This window comes from Mustela putorius, unplaced genomic scaffold (genome assembly GCF_011764305.1).
Source record: "Mustela putorius furo isolate JIRA1106 unplaced genomic scaffold, ASM1176430v1.1 tig00000430_pilon_pilon_pilon, whole genome shotgun sequence".
In the NCBI taxonomy this organism is placed as follows: Eukaryota; Metazoa; Chordata; class Mammalia; order Carnivora; family Mustelidae; genus Mustela; species Mustela putorius.
The window spans coordinates 20,948,335-20,961,695 of record NW_025421377.1 but is presented as its reverse complement, the minus strand read 5'-3'; the positions used below and the strand labels follow the sequence as shown (position 1 = coordinate 20,961,695).

The 13,361-nt window shown below is 39.6% G+C and overlaps 1 protein-coding gene across 2 annotated transcripts in view; it reads right to left on the bottom strand.

Moving 5' to 3' along the window:
- Positions 1-13,361, bottom strand: part of SLC4A4 (solute carrier family 4 member 4) — a 350,735-nt gene that overhangs the window by 194,626 nt on the left and 142,748 nt on the right. For both annotated transcript variants that reach the window (XM_045079852.1, XM_045079853.1), the window contains exon 5: positions 5,799-5,959. In XM_045079852.1, coding sequence (XP_044935787.1) covers positions 5,799-5,959 — 161 coding nt within the window. The remainder of the gene's footprint in view (positions 1-5,798; positions 5,960-13,361) is intronic.

Sequence of the window (13,361 nt, the reverse complement as noted above, 5' to 3'; positions counted from 1 at the left end):
AACTGGCCTGACAGCCCACAGCTAGACACAGACGACGTCCATGGTATACAGTCAGCTACTTGGCAGCCAAGCAGAGGCTGAATCCAGGATTTTCCGTCACACCTCTTACACAGAGGCCATAAATGTCACCTAACACTGGGCCACTTGGTGGGAAGCTTGCACAAAGCAGGGAGTTTCTCCCATAGGAATGTTTTGGTTTGAGAGTGGCCTTTAGCTCTGAGTGTGTTTAACTGCACAAACCCCTCTCAGTGAAACTCTTAGAACTAATCCTATAATTACAGTTAACCCTCTTGCTCCACAGTAAAATAATTAGGTGCTACTCCTCTGCTTTCCCTTGAAGTCTTGTTCAGTGTGGAAGTCCATTTTATGGAAGAGCCATAAAAATAAACAAACAGCCCCAGCATATCTGCGGCACAAGTTATCAAGCTCCTGCTCTAATTCCAGGGTTGTGGATTAAAGTGCTCCTTATCTAGCCTCCCTGGCAGGGCCTCCCACTATGCTTGCCTTCCCTTGTAATCTCAAGCCTACCCATGCATAGGCACAGCCGGCCCTCTGCTACTAATGCCTGGAAATCACCAGTTAGAACAGGTTAAGACATCTGCGTGGCTCACGCCCTTCATTAAGTTTCCATAAAACGGCCCACTTTACAGCGATCTTTTTAAGCACAAACTATAAAACCTTTCAAGGAAAGTGGGGGCAGTAACATTTCACAGTTACACTGAAATTAAGCTTTCAGTGTTCAAAATCCCACAAACACTACCAATTGTGAGAGAGCGTGCCAACTGTATATGAGAGCAGAGCCGGAAGAAACCTTAGGAAACACCAAGTTTGCAACCTCTTGTGCAGATGGGAAGAGAGAGGGTGAGAAGAGAGGCAAAAACCCCCAAGTAGAGCCCCATTTTCTGACTCACAGTTTACATCTTTTTCCATATCACAAAGTGTTTTTCTTTAAAGCTCTAGACAAAAAAAAAAAAAAAAAAAAAAAAAAACCTATATATCCAGAGCTTCTACAAGCCAACAAAATGTTATTCATGCAACAAAAAAATGGCCCGAAGTGACAAACATTTTGGAAATACAAGGCCCAAGAAAGATTAAACTTCAGGACTAACAAAGGCAATTTTAAAAAAATTTATATAGGGATGCCTGGTTAAGCGGCTGCCTTCAGCTCAGATCATGATCCAAGCATCCTGGGATCGAGTCCCACATCGGGCTCCTTGCTCAGCAGGAAGCCTGCTTCTCCCCCTGCCTCTGCCTGCCACTCTGCCTGTGCTTACTCTCTCTGACCAAAAAAAAAAATTATATAAATATCACCAACTATGAGATTTTATAAATCTATCAAAGTAGCAAAAGGAAAACAAGCAATCCACAGTGACGGGAAGGGGGGGTGTCGTAGGGAACCAACCGCATATGACAACAGCAGTAATAACTAGCATGATGTTTCTTGAGGGCCACTTGGCAAATCATGTAAACAAAACCCTTTAATATGTTCAAACTCTCTGGATATTTCACCATTAGAAATCTACACTAAAAAAATACACAACTTCACCACAGTATAACAAAAATGTTCACTTCTACTCTTTTTTTTTTCTATTAACATATAATGTATTATTTGCCTCAGGGGTACAGGTCTGTGAACCCTCAGACTCACACACTTCACAGCACTCACCATAGCACACGCCCTCCCCAAGGTCCACAACCCCGCCCCCCTCTCCCTACTTCCTTACCCCCCGAGCAACCCTCAGTTTGTTTTGTGAGATTAAGAGTCTCTTACGGTATTCTTTAAAATAAAAACTTGAAGACAATTTAAATGCCCAATGCTAAATATTTTGCAGATATCGACATGATGTTTACATTTGTATTTCATCACATGGAAAGAAATTCATTTTAAGTTTTTAAGTTAAAAAGGTCAAATTAAAGTGTTATCGTAAGATCCCATTTATAAAATAAATTTCATATGTGTAAACAGTGATGTACAGAAAAACTGCCAGAATGTAGCTGTGAATGATGGTATTTTGATGTCTGTGTGTTCTAATTTTCTGGATTACTTAAAAATGAGCACGTATTAGTTTTGTGATAAAAAATAGATACATTGCCATTTGGAAAATATAAAAGGTGTTAAAAGCAAGAAACAACATGACTAACACATCTGCCAACATGCACAGCTAAGGAATACCTTTAAATATAAAAATGAGAACTCCAAACATAGAGCTACATTTTCCCAATCCGTTTTCCATCATCATAAAATACCTGAAATGGCCTATCATTTTTTTTAACTTAGGAGGCCAGGAAAATTCGCACGTACTTGCCTTCTTATGTGAATGGCACTCTTTAATTGTAGGGTTATAATGATGATAGTAATAATCGAGCTATTAAAATAACCCATGAAAATGTTGTTTTATCCTTTAATCACTTTAAAAACAAATTCTTTTAGCAGCATTCAAAAGGGGTTCTTCATGAAGAAAACAAGGAGATGTCCTGAGGAGAGTCAGAAGGGGGCTGTGTCTCATAAAACAAACTGAGGGTTGCCGGGGGGAGAGGGTTTGGGAGAAGGGGGTGGGATTATGGACATTGGGGAGGGTATGTGATTTGGTGAGTGCTGTGAAGTGTGTAAACCTGGTGATTCACAGACCTGTACCCCTGGGGATAAAAATATATGTTTATAAAAATAAAAAATTATAAAAAAAAAAAAAAAAAAAGAAGGGGGCTGTGTGGAAGCAGGAGCGGCACACCTGCTTCAGCAGTCACGTGGGGACGGCGCTGCACCTGCAGAGGGAGGCTGCCTCTCGGGCCCTGAGAAGGAGGAGCAGGTGTAATGCAACGCAAGAGAAAAACCATGCTCCTGTTTGTTTGTATAATCATCACAACCACTATTACTTCTTTTTCTTCTCTTTTGTGGAGGTAAAAATGGGAGGGAGGGGGAGACGCACCTTAGAGATTCTCAACTCCAAATTCTCAGCATGATGCCGAACAAAACAACCATTTCAGCCTCTGCTAGAAAAGGATTTTTTAATAACCAAATAAATAATGACAATAATTATTTTTTCTATCATTTAAAATGAAATTAGGGGTTTTTTTTTTTCCTCCAGGTGTTTTAACCCTCTGCAAGGCTTTGATTCTTTGAGGATTATTAAATATTTTTTTCAGACAATGACATTCTTCCAAACCTGCTCTCTCCACTCCTGCAAGTCTGACCTGACCCCCCCCCCTTCTGCTTCTAATGTATGTTATCTGCCTCTGAATTGTTTTTCTGTATTCTCAGATCCAGAATGAGAGTGGTGGTGCTTCAAACGGACCTGGTGGTATCTGATTTTTAAATATAATGCCAACTTTTAAAAGTAAAGAGATGGTGGTTAGAGAAAAAGTCCACAACTGGTAATACAAAGCAGTGGAAAATGAAAGGAACACCTGAACATGCTTAAGGAAACTTTCTTAAACATAGTGACCAGAACCTCTTTCTTTGGCCATTGGCTCACAAGGCTCCAGTCCAATGTGGGATTCTCTCTTCTAGTGCATGGAAAGGATCAGTCAACTGCTGAGGAGCAGAAGCTCCTTCAGATGGCTCTTGCTGGTACTAAAGACCCAAAAGGCGGTTGTACAGAAAAGCCCAAGTCCTCCTTTCTTATATTGGGACCTTTCTAGTGACCCTTAAACCACAATACATATTCTCTCCTGAGATTGCCTACATGTTGCCCACTCACAAGTTTAATTTCCATTTTACCCAGCATTCACGAATACCGACTTACTTCTTCGACTTGTCTAATTTCAGACATCTCTGCTCCAGATTAGTTCTTAAAGTCTAAACACACACAAATTGCAATTCTCACTCAAAAAAACTGGATGGATTTTTGCTAACCATGATATTTTTTTGAGTAACAATCTCCCCTGAAGTAAAATAAATCACTCAGAAAACCATCCCTTCTGTCTGCTTCTGTCTTTGTAGATGGACTCATCTTCCCTGGGCACAAGAATATGTCCAAATATCCATTTTCAGCCTCACTTGCCTTGTCAAATATGAAAAACTCTACATAGAGATTATTCCCTACATTATCTTCTAACTATGCGGATGCGGTTTGTACACTTACCCCATTTACAAAGTGACAGATTTGCAAACCTAATTCCAGGGCCCAGAACAGCGTCTCGCACATTGCAGCATCTCTTGCACCACTGCTGAATCTGTGTATGAACTAATTAATTCTGTCCACCGAGTTCCTTCCCATTAGCCCTTCCCTCTTCTGCACTTGTACTTTAAGCAGCTCAGGATCATGAAAAGTGTGGGACTTCTTTGCAAATGGAACTAACAAGCTCTCTGAACAAGAATCAGATGCATACACATCAGAAAGATACATGCCTCGTTTGACAACTAATCTTTTCCTCCAATACAAATGCTATCGCTTTCTCACTGTAAAACACACCACACACACACACACACACACACACACACACACACACGGAAACGTCATAGGCAAGCCTTCTGGCTATAGATATTCAAAGAAATTTTGTAGTAAGTCTGAAATCACACAAGAATTTTACAATGGCCACTTTCTAGGGGGCCACAATCCACAACCTGTTCCCCATAATCCCAAAGGAGTCACCCTGCAGATGAAAGTGTAGTCATCCATGGAAGTCCAGTGGTCACCTAGCTAATAAAGTTTCCTAGGAATGCCAAACAGAGCCTCTGCACTTCTTTTTTCTTTTTTCTTTTTTTATTGTTAAAATATAATGTATTATTTGTTTCAGGGGTACAGGTCATCACTCTTAAACAATTCACAATGCTCACCATAACACAGACCCACCTCAATGTCTGTCACCCAGCCACCCTTCCTTCCCAGCCCCCTCCACTCCAGCAACTCTTAAACTCAGGGAAAATCTGCACTTCTTTTTGAGAAAAACCTGATCTCCACACCCGGATCTGAAGGGTAATAAGGCAGTTTAGGGCAGGCTTTTGTCAGAAGATGAAAACAATGACTACTGTTCGGGAGCTAGTAACATATGCCCCAGATGCTCAACGTGGTGAGTTAACATTCACTACACGACACTAATTGCAAATGGGACCAATGCATCCCTGCACCATGAGGTTCAGGGACTCTGTGGTGGTTATATAACTGACACTCAACACCAATGTGACATGACTGAGTCACCAACCCATAAGGTTCTGCTGGCTCCTTGCCCCGCACAACCTTTCTTCCGTACAGTTAAAGGATTCTGACTTCCACCTACAAAAGCAGCCCCAACCCAGCAATTAGACGATTTCCATTCTTACATAGGATTGAAGCCCTATTTTACAGATGATAAAACTGAGGCCCAGAGAAGCTCAGTGCAATGTCCAAGGTCGGAATCCTTGAAATCGAGTCTTCAGTCCCCCATTCAATGTAACCAAGGATGGGCAAAGAAGCCTCTACTCAAAATATTGACCTAATCCTAGTAAGTTTAGGAGGTGAATGCAAATCTGGACATATACATTATGATTCCCAATAAAAATAACATGAGAAATTAAAAGCAAGAGAGAGAAGACCGAGAAACAAAAACTGGAAGGAAACATCCAAATGTTAACAATGGCTACAGAGGGACGATGGGGGATTTTTTTTCATTTTCTTCTCAATATTTGTCTGTATTTTCCAAATCTTCTGTGATAACCCTTACTTGTCTTATAATATAAAAAAGAGCAAAAATAAGTGTTATAGGATATTCAACTCTGCTTACACTAGAAGCCATCGGCGTGAATGGAGATAGTTCATCTACCATAGACAGTTAGGTAAAGCTAAAAAAAAAATGATAAAAACTTAAAACAACATACTTACCCACCAACTGTGGGAGAGAAGACGCCTCTCTGTCAAGCATGATAGATCCTTTCTCCATACATGTCCTCAGCTCAAATAAGCTGTGAAGGGACAACGTGGCCACATGCGGCTTACTCCATCTTTCCCCGCCCTGTTCCACTTTTTCTTCAAACTTAATCCACCTAGGAACATGAGATTAATGAACAGCAATTAAAAGTACTCCAACCTCCTCTAGAAATAGCTACATCAACCCCTCCATCTCCACCCCCACCAGCAAGCACTTCCAAAACGTCTCCTTTTGTGAAGTCTTAAAAGCTTATTATAACACTAATTGCATTACCTTTATAAATACACCAAACAGAGTCACTAGACTCTCCTTCCCTTGGAATTAGAGAGAAAGAAAATAAACCAAAAGGATCCGAAGCATCCTTGGTTTTATATCTGTCTATATGTAACCATGAAATCCCGAAGATGGTTATTTTGCTAAATTTTTTAAAATAACATGGGAAAAATGTGCATTTCAAAATTCTCCATGAAACCCCACACTGTGTAAAAATAACCACCATTGTGAGAATTCTGTTGTGACTTCACAAGACAAGTTTATGTAAGTTGAAATATCAGTTACAAACCAATATTTATCTTAATTATTTGAAAAACCTGGTGTATGACATGGTCAGATTAATGTAAAATTCCCCTTTAACACTTAAAGAGGCCCAGCACTTGCACCTATGTCTTACTCTCTACTTCCCAGCTGACACATGTTCCCTTCTCCCTGAGATTCTAATGGAACCTTTACCCTTCAAGTCTGGCTCCATGTGTGTTTAAACATACACAAGTTCGATGAACAACACATCTATCGGATAACAGATCTCCTATTAATCTTAGCAATGGAATAAATAGCCCACTTTCATAGTTTTTTTTTCTTTCTAAGATTCCTAGATGTTTCGATAACTTTACAATATAGAGCATTTTTTTTTAAAGTTTAATGGAAATGAAAACAAAACACATTGGACAGTCTTTATATCTCACTTGTTGCAGATACTTTCTACACTGCTCAAGGAAAACACGAATGCATCATCATTTTGTTATTCATTATGACCCAAAGAAAAATGCTTCTTTCTCTCCCTTCAAACCATCTGAGAGATATTGAAAAAGATGCAGAGGGGGTTAAAAAATTGTTTTCCTACGTTCTTCACCCACAGGTTTAATGATTTAAAAATGTTTTCCTAGAAAAAGCTAAACGCTCACCTAGCTCACTAAAGATGAGAACAAAGGGCAGAGATCAGAGGAAGCTCTACATAAGGTATTATTTATAGACTGCTCACCACCACAGAGGAGGCCAAAAAAAAAAAAAAAAATTAGTAGAACCAGGAGTGAAAACAGATCAAGAGATCAGCCATAGAGTCCAAGAAAATTCAGAATTTTAATGAAGCTCAATACTCTTGTGACTGAGAAGTATTTAGCGAAATCCAAAGCCTCTGCCTGCACTCCTCCCCAAAGCCTCTTCCCGCCAGGGCACTCCCCCATAGCAATGATCCCCCTACCTCCAAACTCCCCCTCAACTCCCAGACCCTCTTCCTTTCCTCTGTATCCCCCTAAAATGTAAACAATGGAGGTTTTTACATATTCTCCTCACACATCACCACCAAAGTTTTAAAATTTCAGAACTGGACCTTGCTTCTTTCTATAAAAGTAGAAACATCCCAAAAGAGAATAAAAAGACCCTTAGTCGTCACAGGATTGTGTGTGTAATTAAATTAGTAGTTCTTCACTTTGGCTGTTATTAGTCCCCCAGAAATAGAAAGGGGAGAAAAATGACAATTTTACGTCATACTCTTACGGAATTCTATGGATTTGCCAAAAAAGATGAAAGGTAACTGGAGTTATTTCAAGAGTAATCATTTTACAGTGTTGATTTCACTGATTAACTTTAGGTAGATCATCTTTTCACGCTTGCTCACACCATCTTAAACCATGTTTGCTGATAACTATTACATACATTATAATCACTTTTTTCTTTTTTTTTTAATTTTTTTAAAGATTTTATTTATTTATTTAACAGACAGAGATCACAAGTAGGCAGAGAGGCAGGCAGAGAGAGAGGAGGAGGAAGCAGGCTCCCTGCTGAACAGAGAGCCCGACGCGGGGCTCGATCCCAGGACCCTGGGATCATGACCTTGGCTGAAGGCAGAGGCTTAACCCACTGAGCCACCCAGGTGCCCCAATCACTTTTTTCTTTTAAAGAATTTTGGGGAGGGGGCTTGGGGGATGGGTGAAAGGGGTGATGGGATTAAGGAGCAGCACCCGCTGCTGTAGGAAGTGCTGAGTCACTGTACTGCACACCTGAAACTAATACAACACTGCATGTTGACTAACTGGAATTAAAATAAAAGCTTTAAGTAAAATAAAATAAATTTGAAGAGTATTTTTACTGAAGTAAGTAATTGACATAAAATACCTAGTTTTCAGGTATATATCACTATGATGTATACCTAGTTTCAGGTATACATCATAGTGAATCATATTTATATTTGATGTTATAATTTATTACTCACCATAATACTCTAGTATATTAAAATATTCTATAGTACATAAAACCACGTCAGGATTACATATAAGGATGTTATCTATAAAGAGTCTAGTGACTCCTTGTTTTTATTCCCAAGAGAATTCTTAATAGCTGAAGGATAGAATCTTAGGTCATAGGATTCAAACCCAAGATAAATAATAAAAACCAGCTAGAAAGTCAGTAAAGGGAGTATTTTACACAGCTTTCACTTCCCTCTTATTTCTACTGAATGAGTCCCCCCCCCTTCCTGTCCGTTGCCATAAATCTGCATCACCAAATACATACATATGTGACAGCAGCTCTTTTCTGCCATCATTCTCAACTGTCCAAACTATGTAAGTTTAATAAAATTTTCTTTAAAAAAAAAAAAAGGGTGAGAGTAGTGAGGTACTATATGTTGGTATAATTGAATTTAAATAAATAAGAAGGGGTAGGGCACCCTGGTGGCTCAGTTGGTTAAGCCTCCAACTCTTGGTTTCAGCTCAGGTCATGATCTCAAGGTCGTGAGATGGAGCCTGTGTTGCTGCTCTCAGTGGGGAGTCTGTGTCCCTCTCTCTCCCTCTGCCCCTCCCCCAACTTGTGTTTTCTCTCTCTTTCTCTCTCTCTCTCTAAAATAAATAAATCTTTAAAAAAACAAAAAGGAGCAAAATGACTTCATTCTCTTAAGACCAATCATTAGTTTCATTCCTCCCCACAGTTTGCAGTGTAGGCAACCTGACTAGACTTAAATATGACTTTAAGCAAGTTTTAACAGTACATTTAGAAATCATAAATCCCAACCAGCTTGGATTTATGGAATAGCATTACTCACCCTCCTGGAATATACCAGCCCTTTAGGTCAAGATTTAATCATAAAGGAATGCAAATGTAAAATCTCAAAACTAGCCAGGTTCTTAGCATCTACATTCCTAAGGGATAAGCATTATCTCATAGTTCACTTTAGCATCTATTTCACTTTGAGGTTAGTAAATATTGAATGTTGTGATGATGTCATATCATAGCACAGCTAACAACATAAGGGGAAGTCTGGGATAATGGCTATGAAATTCCTTTAAAATGCACTGCTCTGATTTCAAGGAACAGAGTATACTTCCAACATATGCTTTCAGACATAAAGTAATGGTTTGCCCATTTAAGCAGATTGTTTGCATGCAGTTTCATTCCAGAAACGATACATGCTATGTCTATCTTCCTCACATATCAAGGACAAATTTGAAAAAAACCTAAAAACTACTCAATTCAAATCAGAACCCATTAAAGAAAAGGCTAAGGCAAAGGTACCAAAGTTCAGCCTACCCGAGTGCCAACAAATTTGTTAAGGTGCCTTAGAACCATGTAATTACATTATTTAAAAAAAAAAAAAAAAGACATTTTTACTGTGAAATGTACTATAAGCTCCTTTCTACCCTTCATGGTGACTGTGAATAACAATATAATTGCAATAAGTTTCCTACTTTTCCTTTTGTTTTGGTGCTTGACACGTTATAGGAAAATTAATTTCAGAAGTTAGCTTTTTAAAATGCTTGCAAATACAAAACTGTTGTAACCTTGGAGGAAGAGTTTATTAGGTAAAGTTTATTTCAAGGTCTTAGAAGAAGAAGAAAGTACACTGCAGTTTAACTCTCCCTGAGTGACTGCCAACCAAACAGCATTTCACTAGTTTATTGGCGAAATAGAAGGCCCACTGGGAGTCACTGAATTTTGCAACTTTCCAATCATATGATTAAATATAATTAAGAAAAGACAAGACCTCTAACTGAAAAACAAGCCAATTTTACAGTGAAAAATAGACATGACCTTTGCCCTAGAATATAATCCAACTCTATAAGACTATTAAAAGAATAAATTTCTTGCTAACTAATAAGTGCCTCATTACATAAAATAAGCCAATGCTAGCATGTATCTGGGATAAATTATGTTTTTAAGAAAAACTCTCAAATTTCTAGATCAACTGTGAAATTTACTGCAAAGCAGTATATGTGACTCCTATAATTACATAGATGATTAGACTCCTTTTCCTGCAGCCTTTTTCTTACAGAAGAAATAAACTTGTTCTGAAATGGAATGTTCCAAAGTAATCCGGTAGAGAAAAGACAGAAAAGTCGGCGGAGATTGGGAAAAGAGCAATCTCGCTCCGAATTCCCAGGGTAAGCACGCAGGTCTGTGCTTGGCGGTCGTGCCCTGGAATCGGGTTTTCCAGAGGCAGGCTGGGTCTTTCTGCCAAGCAGAAACACAAATGCGTGTTCGTCTGTGCTGTCCCACTGGAACTAAAACATCAATACCCTTTTCCTTTGCTGGCCAGTTGTCGTGTTGAAACTTGTGACAATTTTCCTTTTTACCCAGGTTTGGGAACAAAAACTAAACCACATTGGGGGACTGACCTTTAACATATATTCTTCTAACAGTGAAGTCCAACATTACTCATCTGTTCTTCACTGAAGGAAAACTGAAAGCCAATAGTCATTTTTACAGAGACTTCACTGTCTCAAAGAAAGAAAGAGCTTGGGGTAGGGGCGGGGGCGGGGGGTAGCAGTAGCCCTTCTTCTTGGCTTTGGGCCAACAACAAAGCTGGACCATGACTTACCCTTTCACCAGTTCATGTCATAAACCTATTAGCTAATGCCTTGCCACCTAGAAATTCTTAACAAGGAGCACAAAGCTTCCTCACTAATACCAATTACTCCCTTATAGTTACTGCTATGTTACTAAATGTCAGCATTCAAATAGCCTAACACTCAGGAATACTCTTAAAAAAAAAAAAAAAAAAGAGAGTATTCTCTGCATTCCACTGATCAAATACACTACTCAGGTCTAATCATTCTCTCCTTTGCACAGTCTTCAATTTGTGCTTTATGCTGGAAGAACCAATAAAAATCCAAAGTTCTAATTTGTAGGAAAGGGAAAAGCAAGGGAAAGATGTGAAAAAAGGGGGTGGCAGAGTTGGCTGAACTTCAGACTTCACATAAATAAAGACTCCCCTTGTTCATACTTCTACATGACTACTGTGCCTTCCAAGACTTAAATCAGGATATTTTTCCTACTATTGGAACCATTCTATTTATTTTTTGAGACATAGAGCTTAACCTGAACTTCATGACTAGAAATGAAACTACAGTAATGCTGGGAATCAATGGAGGATATTTTTGGTCAAATTAAATCATCTGCTACATTAAAAGGGGTAGTATTGTGTTCTGTGGGGGTGTGGGCTCCCAGTGTATATTACATTAAGCTAGAGAAGGCTAGTGGGTTAGTTCTCTATGGAATAAAATTCTTTGAATTTGGGTTTTCACAGAAAAGCAGAGATCTCAATTTTATCTCAGCCAGAAAAATAGTCATAGCACATTTTCATACAAAAATGAATCCCTTCTTAATACTAAACTTTTATTAGTCTGATAGGTTTGAGAGTTTTTAATGGGGGGGGGGGGGCTATCATCTCTGGAAACCAGACATCATAAACTGCAATCAGATATCACTGCAAAAACGTCCTGAAATGGGGTATACTGTAGGGAACTAGAGATTAGTAGAACTCTGAGTCACTTCTGGAGGCACAATCACCTTCCAACCTTCCAACAGGATTTAGGTGAAGCTAATTTCTCGACCATGGACTGTGTGCCAGGTAGTTAGAGGCAACAGAGATATAACAATGAACAAAACAACTAAAAATCCCTGCTCTCATGGAGTTTTAATTTTACTGGGAAGAGAGAATAACAAGATATGCACTATGCTAAATGGTGATAAGCGCCAACGAAAACACAAGGGAAGATGGAGGTTCGAGAGTGCTGGGGGACTTTTTTGACTTTAGACGCGGCAGTCACTGAGAAAGTAATATTTGAAAAAGGACTGAAGAAGGTGAGCAAATGAGCCATGCAGATAATTGGGGGGCAGAGAGGCGGGGGAGCATTCCAGACAGAGGGAGCAGCAAGTGCAATGTCCCTGGCACAGGAGCATGACCAGCCTGTGAGTGAACAAGAGGGAGGAAAGCAGGAGATAAGGTCAAAGAGATGCTGGTGGATTGTTCATGAGGGACGTAAGTGCAAGTGCAGATTGATGAACTAATTAGGAAGCTTTTGCAATAATCTGGCAGCTTGGACCTGAATTGTGGCCGTACTGAACGTGAGATGGGATGAGATTCTGAATATCTGAATATTTTTGAGGGTAAAACAAATAGGGTTTACCAATGGGATTGAGTAAGGGGTATAGGGAAAGACAGAAGTCAAGGAAAACCCCAGTGTTTCTGGCTTGAGCGACTAGAAGAAGGGAGTTGAGTTGTTCCTTGTGGTGGGAACCCTGCAGGTGGAGAGGCCCTGAGGCAGGTCGATAAGAAGCTCAATTTTAGACACGTTATTTCGAGAATTGTATTAGCCATCCAATTATGTGTTTTCGATCATATAAGGAAAGAAGCCTAGCAAGACAACTAACTGCTGTTGATAGCATACCATATACCTTGATAGCATATCACAGCTATAGACAGCATATTGATTGATTAGTTTGAAACTTCAAGCACAGGTCCTCTTCTGAGCTTTATCCATGGTGCACTAGGTACCTTAGGTCTGCATTCAGCTATCCATCGTCAGAAAAAGAGGAATTATCATAAACATCAGCTTTGGTCAAGGAAAGGATCTAAGAAAGTATGATATTTAAAGCAGCTGTTTCTTTTTTTTTTTTTAAGATTTATTTATTTATTTGACAGAGAGAGAGATCACAAGTTAGGCAGAGAGGCAGGCAGAGAGAGAGGAGGAAGCAGGCTCCCTGCTGAGCAGAGAGCCCGATGTGGGGCTCGATCCCAGGACTCTGAGATCATGACCTGAGCCGAAGGCAGCGGCTTAACCCACTGAGCCACCCAGGCGCCCCAAAGCAGCTGTTTCTAAGGCAATCAATTCTCAACTAATCACACTCAACAGATATTATTGAGCTCCTATTATGGGCCCTGGGAACACAGTCATGAAAGACAGACATGATGGTCCCTGCTTTCAGATGAATTAGTGTAATGAAGGAGACGAAATGAAAATAGTAAT